This window comes from Thunnus maccoyii, chromosome 9 (genome assembly GCF_910596095.1).
Source record: "Thunnus maccoyii chromosome 9, fThuMac1.1, whole genome shotgun sequence".
Lineage (NCBI taxonomy): Eukaryota > Metazoa > Chordata > Actinopteri > Scombriformes > Scombridae > Thunnus > Thunnus maccoyii.
This window is the reverse complement of record NC_056541.1, coordinates 34,177,351-34,192,115: the sequence shown is the minus strand read 5'-3', so window position 1 is coordinate 34,192,115 and position 14,765 is coordinate 34,177,351. Positions and strand designations below refer to the sequence as shown.

The 14,765-nt window shown below is 40.0% G+C and overlaps 1 protein-coding gene across 4 annotated transcripts in view; it reads right to left on the bottom strand.

The window, feature by feature from the left end:
• unc5db (unc-5 netrin receptor Db) overlaps positions 1-14,765 on the bottom strand; it is a 186,510-nt gene that overhangs the window by 14,480 nt on the left and 157,265 nt on the right. For all 4 annotated transcript variants that reach the window (XM_042422354.1, XM_042422351.1, XM_042422352.1 and 1 more), the window contains 2 exons: positions 9,880-10,051; positions 1,545-1,772 (listed from right to left, as the gene is read on the bottom strand). In XM_042422354.1, the coding sequence (XP_042278288.1) occupies positions 1,545-1,772; positions 9,880-10,051 (400 nt within the window). The remainder of the gene's footprint in view (positions 1-1,544; positions 1,773-9,879; positions 10,052-14,765) is intronic.

The window sequence follows — 14,765 nt, the reverse complement described above, 5'->3', positions numbered from 1 at the left end:
ATCACTCACATGCTTTAACTGGTGGAGGAGCACATGTTGGGGTCCCTGCTGCCTCAGTGAGCCCAGGCAAAAACCACACACACACACACACACACACACACGTTCAGGTTGAATCTAGGCCACATCCTAACAATATGCACTTCCTAATGGAGTAGAAATCACTAAGGTGAAACTGAATGACGTCAGAGATAGCAGTGGTGATGGACAAATGCAGAGAGACTGCTGAATTTATTGGTTTGAATTCTCTCCCTGCTCTCAAACAACAGTGACATTAAAGACACTTATTTCAAGTTAATTTAAAGACTCACAAAAACATTTCTCTCTTACTTCTAGTGGTATCTAGCCATGCAGATAGTCTTGGTTTAATTATAAAGTGGTACCAGACATTTCTAACCCCAACTCATTACCATGGAGGTGAGTGGAGTTTCATCTGCTCACAGGACACATTTGCACACATAATCTAATGAGCCACACACCTCACTGTTGAAACTATCTACTGTAGATTATCCAGAGTGGACACTATTGATGGGAATGTATATATTCAAGTGTATATTTCAGCTACAGATATCTCCAAACTACCACAGGTGAGTGAAAACACCTGCTTCTCATCATGTCTGTGTACTGACCCTTTAAACCTGCATGCATCAAACTGTAGACACAACACCGTCATATTAACACCTTCAAAAGTTGATATGGCAAACATGTTAGCCTGTTATGCTAGCATTCATTTGGAGATGTATGTACAGTAAGTCTGATATTAACTCCTCTGTAGCAGCTGGGATTTATTAAACAGCTGTCTGCTTCTTCTGGAAATAACACCCATGAGAGCGGTGAGACTGAACTAAAACAGTAAAGTTGTGAGCTAAAAGATGCTAATAGGCTCCGTAGATCTGAGGGGAGTGGCAGAGCTGTGTGATAAATCTTTCACATTACAGTCATTTAATCCATTGTTAATATAAAACTATTTAGCAGAGTCTGTCCTGTCAGTGCTTTGCCATTAGCTGCAGGTTTTAAATTAAACTTTTAGCTCCATCTATATTTTATGTAGCAGTGTGCACAGCGTTGCAAACAGCAGTACATTTTAAACACAAATTCTTTGGAGGCAAAATGTGTCTGCACACATAAAAACACAGCTAACAAAGTCACTACAAATGAAAAATTCATTTCCAGAGTAAACAAATGAACTCATGCAACGGCAAAATAAGTAGATGGTGTTCTCCACTTTGCATTCTTGATCACTTCAACCAGGGAACTATTACCAAGCTTTGGGAAATGTAGTCTTGTACACGTTCCAGCTCGCCACCTATTTTTAAATAACTCAGTCTAGCATTAAATTAGCTTTAGCCTGTGAATTAGCAGCTTATAAACTGGGCAAAGAATGTACATTTACCACTTAAGCCATTAATACTGCTCTTATAAAAAACTGAAACTGTGAACAAAGTGCTGCTGGAAATGAACATGACTCATTTTTTGTTGAATAAACCAAAGCAGGAAAAAAAAAAAAAACCCCCACAGGCCGAGCACCTGACAGCGTCCTTTCCCACCTGAAAGGCGTGCGGCGTGTCGTCCACACAGTACACCCGCAGGCTGTAGCTCATGGAGCTGGCCTCCATGCTCCCAAACACAGCCAGCTTCAGCCTCTTGACGGCAGCCTGTGTCAGGGGCTCGCCCACCAGGGCGTACGAGCCCGGCTGGTCCAGCAGCAGGTGGCAGCTCGCCGAGTCCATTAGGCAGTAACAGGAAGTGGATTCATCCTCCACTGACATTACGTCCTACAATAAAGAACACGGTGTTCATGACACCAGTTAGATGATATCACATGATCTATAATGTCATTTTGTAATATTCACTATTTATATACAGTACAAATTCACTTCACACTGTAAGTCCCCATATTTAGCATTTATAATCAGTATATAGACACGTTATAATGTTATAGTTATAAGCAGATATTGGGACATTTTAAGTGTTTATTAAGGTTCAGTATTTGTCAACAATTATCATTTTTCCTTTGAAGACATATTTTATATTATAACAGCTGTATTATCATTCATTATCTGTTTATACAGCAGCAATAACACGACGCTACGCAGCTACACTCTAGTGAGTTATAAAGCATTTATTAATGCTTTATATACTGCTTATAATGCTAAATAAAGTTACCAATGAGTTTAAAGCCTTTATAATCAATTATATTATCTGTAATATTATAAATGCTTTTTCACATTCAAAGAGATTCATTTAGCTTCACTGAAAGAAGAATATTGCCGCGTTTTAAGATACTAAATTAAGGAACAAAATATTGGCTTCAATGAAAGAAAGGCTGGTCCTTCCTTCAATTAAATCTGTTATCATTAATCTTAATATCTTAAAAAAAAAAAGATTATTTGCATTATACTTCAAACACAAAATGTATTCACATATCCCTTCATGAAGACTCTTTGAAACAGCTGCTGCTGCAAAGAAGAAGCATTATGATGGTGAACGTGACACACTGAGCACCGCATCTACATCAGAGGCATTAATACTGCATATTTACAGTAAATTAATGGTATACGTCCAAATAAAAAAGGTAATATATAAATCAAATATAATATAAAAATATATATAATATAATAAGTGCATGGCATTGAATCATCATCATGTAAATATATCTGTGTCCAGATATATTCTGTATTCATCACACTGAGGTATCTTATATATTAAAGGTTAATGATTCACTTTACTGTCACCTTGGAAAACACTTTCAAGAATATCAGTTTTCTTTTTTCATACTTTTCTAATATAAAGCTCCCAACCTCACCTCTCATCCAAGACTTTCATCAATTTGCTGTAGTTTATGGATATTTCATACTGAACTTCTGATTGGCCGGCTACAAACTGATCAGTGCGATTGACTCAAGCTCAGGCTGACATCTTCAAATGTCTTGTTTTGTCTAATTAACAGTCCAAAAGCTCCAAGTTATTGATTTACCTTCACACAAGACAAAGAAAAACAGCAAATCATCCAAACAGAGAAGCTGGAAGCAGCAGATATTTACTAAAGAAATGATAAAAGAGGAGAGAGTTGAAGCTGAATCTGAGGTAGAACATATGGATGTGTGGCATCCTGGTTAAATAAAGGTTGAATAAATAAAGAAACAGACTTGCTTGCATTAACACCTTCAGCAGTAAGTGTTGCTGTATAGTTAAAGTAGCACACACAGGTTCTGGCTGAAGTCTATAGTGGAACTAGATATTCATGCCCAGGGCTGCGTTGATATCATTGCTAGAAAAGCGTGTAAATGAAGTTGAACGTATTGTGGATCGAGTTCCGGTACGCTGCTGTCAAATAAAAGTGTACATTTGGTAACATAAGACAGACTGTAACTGGTCTCCTGAGAATGTGAGGAAGCGTTTCCTACATGAGAGATGGTGTTAGTACACAGGAGAACACAAAACAGTCATTATGAACACAGAGTGTTTTATTTATGAGACGACAACAGCAGCTGGGAAGCACTTCATTATTTCCAACTGGAATGAAGGAATCTTTTACATCCCTTTCCTTTCTATCATCAGAAATTGAACAGAAGACATTACAGCAAAGCCAGCAGGAAGTAGGAGTTCTCTTCTATCAGTGGGAAGTAATGACACGCCAAAGGAAATATACAAAAGTGCTAACTTCAGTCTGTGTTTTTGCAATGAATGTGTCAGCTGGTACAAACGCAGTTTGGAGAGCTCTCGGGGAGCTCATTTTTCTGACGGGAATCATAAACCGTGTGTCATCAGTTCCGTGAAATCTTCAAACTCTGCTTCAAAAGAAACAGGCTTGAACAAAAACTGCAAAGGAGATCAAATATACGAGTAGTAAAGATGTGTTTTAACCTCTTCTGGAGACAAATACTTTCCTCTGATCATCCAGACTGATCAGATCATCACTATACTGTCAAACAGTACGCTCTAACTCCCACTGTCCATGACAGACATGTGATTATACAATTTAATGAGTAAAAGCAGGCTAAAGCACAGGATGAGAAGCAGTATTTATTACAAACTCACAAAAATCACAAGTTAAGCAGCGTTATGGCATCAAGCAGGCAGTATAATCTGCTTTCATAATGACTTTAGAACCTTTGGCTTTACTGTATCTCATTATATTAACATTGGTATAACCATTGGTGGTTTCATCTAATGACAGAACAGATATACAATAACAATCATTTTAAAGGTGCAGTATGTAGAGTTTAGTGGCATCTAGCAGAACGGACTCGGCATAAATGGAATATAATATTCATACGTATGTTTTAATTAGTTTATAATCACCTGAAAATAAGAACTGCTGTGTTTTCGGTACTTTAGAATGAGCCTTTATATCTATACAGGGAGCAGGTCCTGTTCTGATGATGAAACAATCTCACCTCAAGAATAAACTATGAAGCTCAGTGTTTGAGCCATCATGGACAAAAAGCTACGATTCTATGACAACTGGGCAAACGTCATCTGCTGATGAAGATCATTTGATACAATCAAGAGCTCCAGAACGTCTACTAAATGGACTGCATGTTTTTCTCACTGTCAACAAAAGGAGCTGCTATAAATACTCACTAGATCAACAAATGCACCGTTTCCTCCTGTTTGAGTAAAGTGTGATAAAGAAATGCTAAAACTTACAACGACCAACTGTTTCAGGAGATTGTTGAACTATTTTTAAGAAGACTAACAGCAGCGACACACAGCCTGCAGAACCTCTTGCTTTTCATGCTAACAGTCTGTAGCAACCCTGCAGCCGGCATGGACCACGCGTCTCACGCACGGCTGCAGCAGCGCCTCGTCTACACATTCGGGATCTCACCTATTTTTTAAAAATAGACGGTGCAAATGAAGACATTCTATTATTGATGGCCGTTATCAAAGTCAAACTGGCTGTAGTCTGTGTGGACACCGCATGCATGTGAGCCGCCCGCAGCAGCTCAGCGGTGTAGCACGTGCGCTGCTCAGGTAGAGGCAGGCTGTGTGCGTCTACAGCGACGCTAGAGGCACGGTGGTGCTGTGAGCTAAATGCTAATGTCATCACACCACCACGTCTAGAATGCAGATGTTTAGTTTGGCCGGCCAGCAGGATAAACTTTGCTAATTAGAACTTAACACAAAGTAGCAGTAAGGCTGGTTCATCCTCTGTCAACCATGAATGTTATTAAATCACATTTAATAACAATCCATCCATTTGAATTTCAGTCCGCAAGATTTACATGTTCAGAAAACTCAGGAATTACAAATCAATTATTTAGTTCAACACATTATTGCTTTTGGTCTTGTGATGTGATTTGTTAACATTAAAGTCACAGTGAAATGGAAATGAGAGCATCTTCACCTTCAGTGATGTAAAACTCAACATGTGACAGACGTCATCAAAAGCATTTTTAGGTTTTGCAGGAAAACAAAAAGAGACTTTTTGATGTAAAAATACTAAAATATATATATATATATATATATATATATATATATATATATATATATATATATATCATGTAAAAAGAGATAAATGAACTTGGAAAATGTTTTTTTCATTTCACTTTGTAAGAAAACTAAAATATAGAGTAAAACCAGCCTTATCTGTTCACATAGTAACATGCTTACAGGGATGTAACAGCACTATATAAATACTTAGAGCAATGTTCCAGCTCACTGAATGATGAATTATCTCGGCCAGCTTGGCGTCGGACCAGAATTGTATCACAACTCATCAGAATAAAAAAAAACTTACAAAATAGTGTGACGCCAAATCCACTCGATACACTGGACCCAATTTATTTCCTGCTGGTAAATACAGTAGGAGCTCATACATTATAATCATGCACTGCACTGCTCAACCACATGCAACAAAAAGTGAGAAATGTTATGTTGGCCACGTTCATGTTAGCTTTAGATTCATTCTGTGAATACTTCATGTTTATGCATTTTGTATGTTTTTCTGCACAGCTTAACACACAATACAGCACTGAATAATATGAGACTGCAGCTGGGAGGTCTGAGGAGGCTTCTGTGGGTTGTGTGTATTTTAACGGCTACTGAAATGATTTTAATGGCAATGAGCATTTTCAGGTATTAGGCCTCTTAAAAACCCTCCTCTCTCTCTTTAGGTTAGCCCTGGACGGGAAGTCATTATTTCAACCAAAGAAGCTCTGAGGATCTCTGCGCCCTTTTAATATTAGAGTGAAATCTCTAAGTGACATGAATCTTGTATTCATTCATATTCCCTGCGGTCTCCTTCGCTTCCTTATTCACAACACTCACACATCTTCAGAAATTGCCCTCTAACACTGAATAGAATTTTTTTTTTTTTGGTCACACAATAGCAAACCCTGAATGCTTCTACAAGACAAGGTTAGATAAACACGAGGCTGAACTCAAAGCAGGAGGAGAAAAACACACAAACTGACAAAGTGGTGACACGTCTGTAAGCAAACAAGACGTCAGTAGAAGAGCTCTTCAAAACCACAGGAGTCTCTGGCTGGATGATCTGGAGAGGGTCGACACGGTTTCTAATCTGCAGCAGCAGCTCACACACAGATTATTAACGTGGACAAAGCACCGATGTGAGATTTCCCTACAATATCAAATATCAGTGATGAATTTTTCCTTAAATGGTAAATGGTGTTTGGCATTTTGTGAAATGAACTTTCTTTCTGAGAGTAAGAGGAGAAGATCAGCTGATACTAAATGTAACTTCTATTTTTTGATACAGCACACACTGGTGGTGTAAACAGCAGCCTCAGACTGAAGAAGGTGGATTCTGATAGTAATTGATCCAGTTGAAAGACTGGATCAAATGTGAATGGAATGAAGGAATTAAATGATTTGTTTTGTTCATTTGGAAATATAAAAAGTCCTTTCACTCTGAGTCACATTTTACCTCTCCAAAAGAAGATCACATGTGCCTCTAGGAGCTATTTCTTGACAAACAGCAGTTTTATCCTTCCGCCCTGTACTTCTGCACAGTGCAGGTTGTCAGATATAACTGGTGAGCAAGTTGTTGCGAGTGTTGAGAGTCTGATAAACCAGTAACCAACATGGGTTGTAGATGTTTTGACAAGAAATGGTAAAAAAGACTTAAAGATGTGGTCTAGTACAAGAACCCAGAGACTAACTGGTCCTACAGCATCGATCCTAACATGTCAAATACAAAAACCCCAGCGCCTCCTCTCAGAATTTTGTACGTGACGATTATTTTGAAAAAAAAAGAAGAATATTTTCAACCAGAGACTTTTCATCCAGGTTTTGATCTCGGTGCAGGTTTGATGGTTATCTGCCAGTGGTGCATGCAGAGACTGCTGCAGCTCTTGAATATTCTTTATAACAACCATCTCCGTCGTTTATAAAATCATTATTCAGGACAAAAGCAGATGATGTGGAGAGCAGGCGAATCCGGCTGCTCTTCCTCTAAATAACAAGCTCTTTTAAGTGCTGACAAGCACCACAACAGCCAGGGGCAAACCTGCGCTCTTCATTATTCTGACCCATGCTTGGCTTGCCAAAACTTTACGTCAGATTTACATTTACATTACCGCCTGACTGAATACTCTCTTCATTATCCCCCCCCCCTCCCTCACTTGTCTTGTTATCTTGCTGGTTACTGCTAAAAAAAAAAAAAACACAAGCAAATAAAGCAAAGTGACGACAGCGATTGGGCTTGTTATGCCTTTGGGCTCAGGATTAAGCTCTCGCGACTTTATTCAGACCAGTAAAAACAATCTCATTCAATGGAAACAAACCACAGCCTACACTGCTGGAATGAAAACACATAAACATAAAGAACTCCAAGAACACAATGTCTCTCGCTCCAAAGCATTGGAGCACGGCTAACAAGAAATGCAAAATATTGAGTGAAAGTTCCACTGTTTGCTTGTGTTAAGTGTCTGTCAATAGTGCGTTAGGTGTGTGTGTGTGTGTGTGTGTGTGTGTGTGTGTGTACATGGGGGGTGGGGGAGATGTTTGTGAAGGCAAATGGCGAGTCGTGGTCAGCAGAGAAACAATCTCCATGACTCTCCACCTGATTGCCTCACGTCTAAATTTACCTCGCCGTGTCTTTCCTGATCCACTAATCAATACTTCCCTTGTCTAACGGCCCCTTATACCCCCTTATTGCAACCCCCCCCCACAGACTGACAGCAGCCATGCCTCTTCCCGGCCATTACACGCTGTAATTGTTTCTTTATTTTCCTCCCACCGCAGCAGCGATGTTACCTTCATGTGGCCTTATGTCACCCTCTGGACCCACCGAGGACATACGGCCAGATCAATCATCTCACCCACAAAGCTCCAGCAGTCTTTTATGGCTCACACATAATTCACCAGTCATGTGTCACACTGACTAACTGGACCTTTTATCACATAAAGCACATATATAAAGGTCAGCCAACAGAGGGAGAAAACAGAGTCAACAACCCATAGAAACTTATGTCAAGGAGCATGACTCCAACATCCATTTACAAAACTCACTGTGCTGCACACTCACTGTATCTAATGGTGAATAAAGAATACATCACGTCATCTAACAGAAATACACATCTTTATTAACTGACTGCAAGATAATCTGATCAGACAAAACTTCCATGAAACTGGACACACTGAGTCAAGAGTTACATCCCAACAAATGATCTTTGCAGAGATAATTCTATAAATAAATAAATAAATAATAATATTTCAATACTTCAAAAGATAACTTTAGACATTCTTTGAGAAATGGCATTTGAATTAGTGAAGGAAGATGCAGAACTCATGGAGTTACTAATTAATAGAATCAATTAAAGCTGCGTCAATCAAGTTTATGACCACTTGGGGGCAGCGTGAAACACAACGTTCAAATATCACCAGCTGATAAAGTTGTCATAGTGAATATGTTAGCAGTCATGTACCCGGCTACCTGATGAATCTCATTCCACCAGCTCTCCAGTAAAATATCTGGCTTCTTAGCTGCTAAACGCTCCACTATGTTCACCAGCTAGTCACTAACTTTATCTGTGCCATCTGGTGCTGAGCAGGTAGCTGAAGTGCTTCAGTGAAAACATCTGTCTGTTGCTGCTGGATACGGAGTTAATGAGAGCAGAGTCGCAGGCTTGAAAACCAAAACAATTATCTAAAAGAGTTTAAAACGCTCCGTAGAGCTGAAGGCTGATACGTTACACATCTATTCTTAATATTAAAATATTCTTTAGTGCAAATAGACTCTGGTCTATATGATTAGTGATACTCAGTGATACCAGTGTTTCTATGCATCGCTCTGGTCAGAATGAGCCTGCAGCAGGTTGAGTTGAAACAGATAAAACTGAACTGATATTAATATGTGCGAGGTGTTAACACATCAGCAGCTGTTTCATTATCTACCATTTTAGGTTTTTTTTAATGTTCTTGGTTCACCAGGTTGTTCGATCCAGATGTTACCGAGATGTAGGTGAAGTGGCAGAGAGAAGCATGTTTGTAGGCATGTAAACAACTGAGCAGGGGTAGTATCCCTTCTATTATCATTTCATCTCTCTAGCTAAGGTGAGATAGCTAGTCAGTGGCTGGAAACTGGTCCTATTAAACAAGTGTTTATAGAACCAGAGCAGTGATTCTGGCCTTCAATATGACGACATAACAGCAAGACCTGTTTCTGCTGCAGAGGGATGACACTTTTCCTGGTGTTTCATTTGTATATGAAACTGATGCACCTGCACTGCAAACAGGGGAAACAGTGGAGTTTAGTGGGTTTGCTCTCCCTTCATTCCTTCTGGCATTTAACAAAAAGAATAGAGCCACTGAGGAAAAAGACAAAGAGGAAAGCCAAACGCTATGTCTGAGCCAAGCTGAGATCTTGATGGGCTCTACTGTACTTGACAGGTGTGGACCTGCAGCTCTCACCTCCCATTTGCTGTCCTGGGTTCTCCTCTTGAGCTGGATGTTCCAGTTCTCAGCATCCATCTCGGCACAGTGAGCGATGGTCATGGCCACCGGGCAGAAGAGGTCCAAGCCTGGAGGACCGTACGTCACCTCCGGACCCAAGAGGATTTCACAGCCTTCCAGTGTTTGGACACTAAACACACCGAGGCACGCACACACACACACACACACACACACACACACACACACACACACACACACACACACACACACACACACACACACACACACAGAGTGAATCAGAGACATTGCAAAATATACAAGAGAAGAAGTTGTAGTCCTGCAGAGGAAAGCTACAGTCTGCATTTACATGTAGTTGTGCATCAGCAGAATGACTGTAATTGTGTCTTTTGATGCTCACTTCTAATTAAAGTGCATCATAAATGCACTTTTTCTTGCAGGTATGTAAGGAATCGCACAGCACTTTGTTATCTGAGCAGCTGTCTTCTTACTTCAAACATTAATGAATATACTGCAAGATTGAAAAAGTACTTTGTGTGGGCAAATGCTTTAATGATTTCTGTACTTTTATTATTATTTTTATTTAACTAACATGATGAAACATCAGCCCCATGGTGCCTGCCAGCCTGCCATCCTGTTGTACATGGCAGCATTATTCTCCCTGTAAGCATTGTTAAAATTGTAGGCTGTGATCTCCACATAACTTTCCATATTTAACATTTTCTAGTTATTATCTTGGAGCCATTATGTGAGCTTCACATCTCTCTTTGAGCTGCTGCTGCTGCTTGAAAACCAACAAACTAATGAGAAGAGCTTATGAAAAGAGGTGGGCTGCAAACAAAACATGCCTGCAGGCTCGTAGTTCCAGGTTTGACTCGCTGCGAGTGTTGTGGACTCTTGCTCCTCGAGTTCAAGTTATTGCTACGCAGACGGGCTGCTGGAATTTGTTCCAGCACAGGTGAAAAAGTCACAGCGATTTGCCGGTGAGTTGGAGTGTGCTCATTAAAAGCGGCTTACAACAAACAGGTCTCTCCGGTGAATGGTGACAGCGGCGGCGGCGGCTGGTTTTAAGGAAAAAAGGGCAGTCGGGATCATGACAGAGAGCGACGCCTCGGCAAAGCTCTCTAAGCTCATATCAGTCATCACAGATTAGAGATCTGAGAGTGTTGATTTGTTAAGATTTCCTCCACTGAATGATGGGAGCAGTGGCTTTAAACTAACATGTAGAGAGGAATGCCTTTATGATGTGTTAGCGGATTAATCTGCCTCGAAGACAACATGCATACTAAAGGACAATTCCCTGGTCTTAACTTTGTATTTTGGGTGATTTCCTTCAGTTATGATGGGATTAATTTCTGAGATCTGTGGATGTAAGGCTGCGTTCTCACATCCTGTATTTGGATGTACTGGCTCACTCATGTCATTGAGACAGAGAGGCTTTGGCCGCAATGTGGTGACACACTGCAGTGGCCAATCAAAGTACATTACAGGTGGAAGGCTTTATATCTGTCTATCAGTTTACCTTTCTTTCATTTATATTTATCTGTATTTTAATTGTTATTCCTGTATTGTGTTTGTATTTTACATATTTTTGTCTTACATTGTAGAGCACTGATTGAGAAAGGCACTATATATATATAAAAATACATTTTTTAATTAAATCAGCCCTCTTGGATGATGTTCCATTCGCTCACAGCCAAGCTAGCAGTGAGGCTCAGGGGATGGTGATGTTGGTCTGTTGGTTGATCCACCACTTTGTTCTAGAAATCCTGAAGTAGCTCAATGACTATGAGATAGATTGCCATGAAATTCATTGTCCTCAGAGGATGAGCTCTACCAAGGTTTCTGACTTTTCCTTTGTCCAGTACTTTAGTTTATGACCAATTACTTGCAAATATTAGCTTGCTGATATTAGCATTTAGCTCAAAGCACTGCTGTACCTAAATAAAGCCTCTAAGAGCAGCTAGTTTATATGTTGTAGTTGTTGTGGTTTCCAGTCTAACCCCTCATATCAAAGAAAATCTGCACGCACATACAAGTACGACAAGTTAATGTCAAATAACTTATAATGTAAATGACTTGCCATATATCATTATATTTTATTATTATTTTGGGAAATTATTGTCAAAAATAAAACCAAGGTTGTAATAAACTGGATGTATTTTAACACCACACATTCCCACATCCAGCAGCTCATTCTCTCCATACATCCTCTGGAGTTGAGGGTTTGCTCATTACTCATTACTTTGCTGGCTGGATCCAGCATGACACTGACACCATAGTGGTTAGGGGTTTGTTCCCCACTGAGACCAGCCGGGCTACAAATACACGCTCCCACTGTGCTGCTTTTGGATAAAAGCATTGCTTTAAATGGCTTATGATTTACTGCAGAACACCCGACTGTTTACTCGCAGTGCAATGATTCACGCAGTCTTAATTGTCTTAACAGCCTCAGAAATGATACTCTAACTTTATTTATTTCTTTTGACACCCGCCCCCAACTCTTCAAACTTCTCTGTCTTTTTCATACAGAAACATTGTATGTGAGCACTGAGCTATTGAATTAAAAGCTGCTTCTGTCTTGAGGTGAAATCTGCTTCCCAGTTACTGTCACAACATCTAACCTGGGGGAGGGAGGGGGGGCTGATATACTCATTTTCATTGGCTATTAGGCCATGTAGGTATCATCTCCTCTTCCCCATGTCTCTTAGCTCACAGTCAGTTTTCCTGTTATGTCAACAGTGGCTCTTGACTGGTCTGGGGAGAGCTCTCAATCCCTCAGCCAATAGCGCTGAGCCTAATCACACATTTAATGCAAAGTGTAGGCAAGGAGCAGATTACCTGCTCCTCAAGCAGCCTGCAGTTTGGCTGCAGAGTCCGGCAGCAACCTTAAAGCAGTTCCCGAGGCTAGCGGACTCTTTTCTCAATGTCATCACGATGAAGGGCTCTATACGGCAGCTTCTTGAGCCCCTTAGATGAGGTGCATTATTTAAAGTGAGCAATGACTCACTCCTCAGGGACCAGGGAGCTGTGCAAAGTGGCAGATTGGGCCGGGAGAGAAGAGACGGCAGGCTTAATAAATGCACACATTAGCACGCTCCATTAGCCTCACCTTTATTTGCTTGTAGTCTCCCACCTGTTTGTCCCACTGTGCTTTTGTCCATTTTTAAGTTGATGCAGACGCCTTATGTGCTGCACGGACACATTAATCACGCAGGCATCTAGAGGTGAAGCTTTAGTTCTCTTGCTTTGATCATTCATAGCATCTCTGCTCTGCCACTGTCTCCTTTAAACTGCTGTACTTGACTGAAAGAACATTAACAACAAAATAAACTAATCACGTTTAACAGCACAAGGCACTGTACCTTGATTTATAATATCATCATAATGACTATTCAACTAACTTTCATAGTACTTCATCTCTAGTCCCAGACCTTGGTGTACTGCAACCCACTTGACTGGTAAAATGAGTGTAAGCAACAAGGCTAATCACTTGAAACAACTCACCATGCTATTTGATCACTTATCATTGAGAGTCCTACTCAGATACCTAAAAACTGTCTGAAATCACTGAACGAGTTGAATAGATGCCAGGAGCATCAATTGGCACACAGAGTCCAAACAGTATTATGTATTAGTCTTGCTTTTGTGCAGAAGATTCACAACTATGCAACAAGAGGCAGCTCAACAGATTTTATTCTTTTTACATTCAAGAGCTCAATGGGCAAAAATACCTTTTTATACACGGCTGCGATTGAACAGAATAAACTTGCAGCAGTGCAGAGAGAAATGTTAAGCAGTCAATGAAGAAATGGCTAGCAGGGACCTTGCACCAATGAACTCAGAGTTGTCCATTTCTGTTATTTCTGTTATGTGATTAGGTGGATAGAAGCTGTGGGCTTTATTGTGTAATTTAATCCTTGACAGTTTTTAAGTGTACGTGTTAACTGTCTTCAGGTGAAGCAGTATTATCTGTATTTTATGATTGTCAAATAAATCTATTCTTGAACCATATCCAGTACAATCATAAAATGAAATGTCAGACAGTTACTGTTAAAGCAAACTTCTGGACAACCAGTTGTGATTTCATATTTATTACTCATAACAATACACAAGTGTCTGAACACCAACAGTCAATGGTTCTCTCTGATGTCTGTTCTTGTTTTGATAAAGTCAATAAAGAGTGTGTGTGTGTGTGTATGTGTGCGTATGTGTGTATGTATGTGCGTGTGTGTGTATGTGTATGTCTGTATGTGTGTGTGTGTATGTCTGTGTGTGTATGTATGTGCGTGTGTGTGTGTCTGTATGTGTGTGTGTATGTATGTGCGTGTGTGTGAGTGTCTGTATATGTGTGTGTGAATGTGCGTGTCTGTATGTGTGTGTGTGTGTGTGTCTGTATGTGTGTGTGTGTGTATGTGCATCTGTGTATATGTGTGCGTGTGTGTTAGGCGAGTCATAGGTCTATTTCAGCCGAAAATGAAAAAGATGATGACCACACTGAAAATCAATGTCCAGTTTAATCCCTCACCCTTTAAAACAAACTTTAAAATTTCACAGCTGATATTGCTTTCAAAATAAAAGCATATGCTTTATGGCTGTAATAAGGGTTTTTTTTTTTTTTTTGAAGGCTGTGACCTCGACGTGTGATCATCTGCAAAACACTGCCTGGTTGTTTTGAGGGGATTGGGGGATAGTGATTTCAGTCAGTGTTGGCTGACCTTATTTAACACAAGAAATGTCAACAACCATCCAGTTTTCACTTAAATTTGATGTGAACGCTCATGGCCATTCATGACTTGGACAAAGTTTGGCCTTGTACACATCTAATACGTAGAAAAACCATGGAATATATTTATTTCATTCACCTGTGCCTCCCAGAGAAGCAG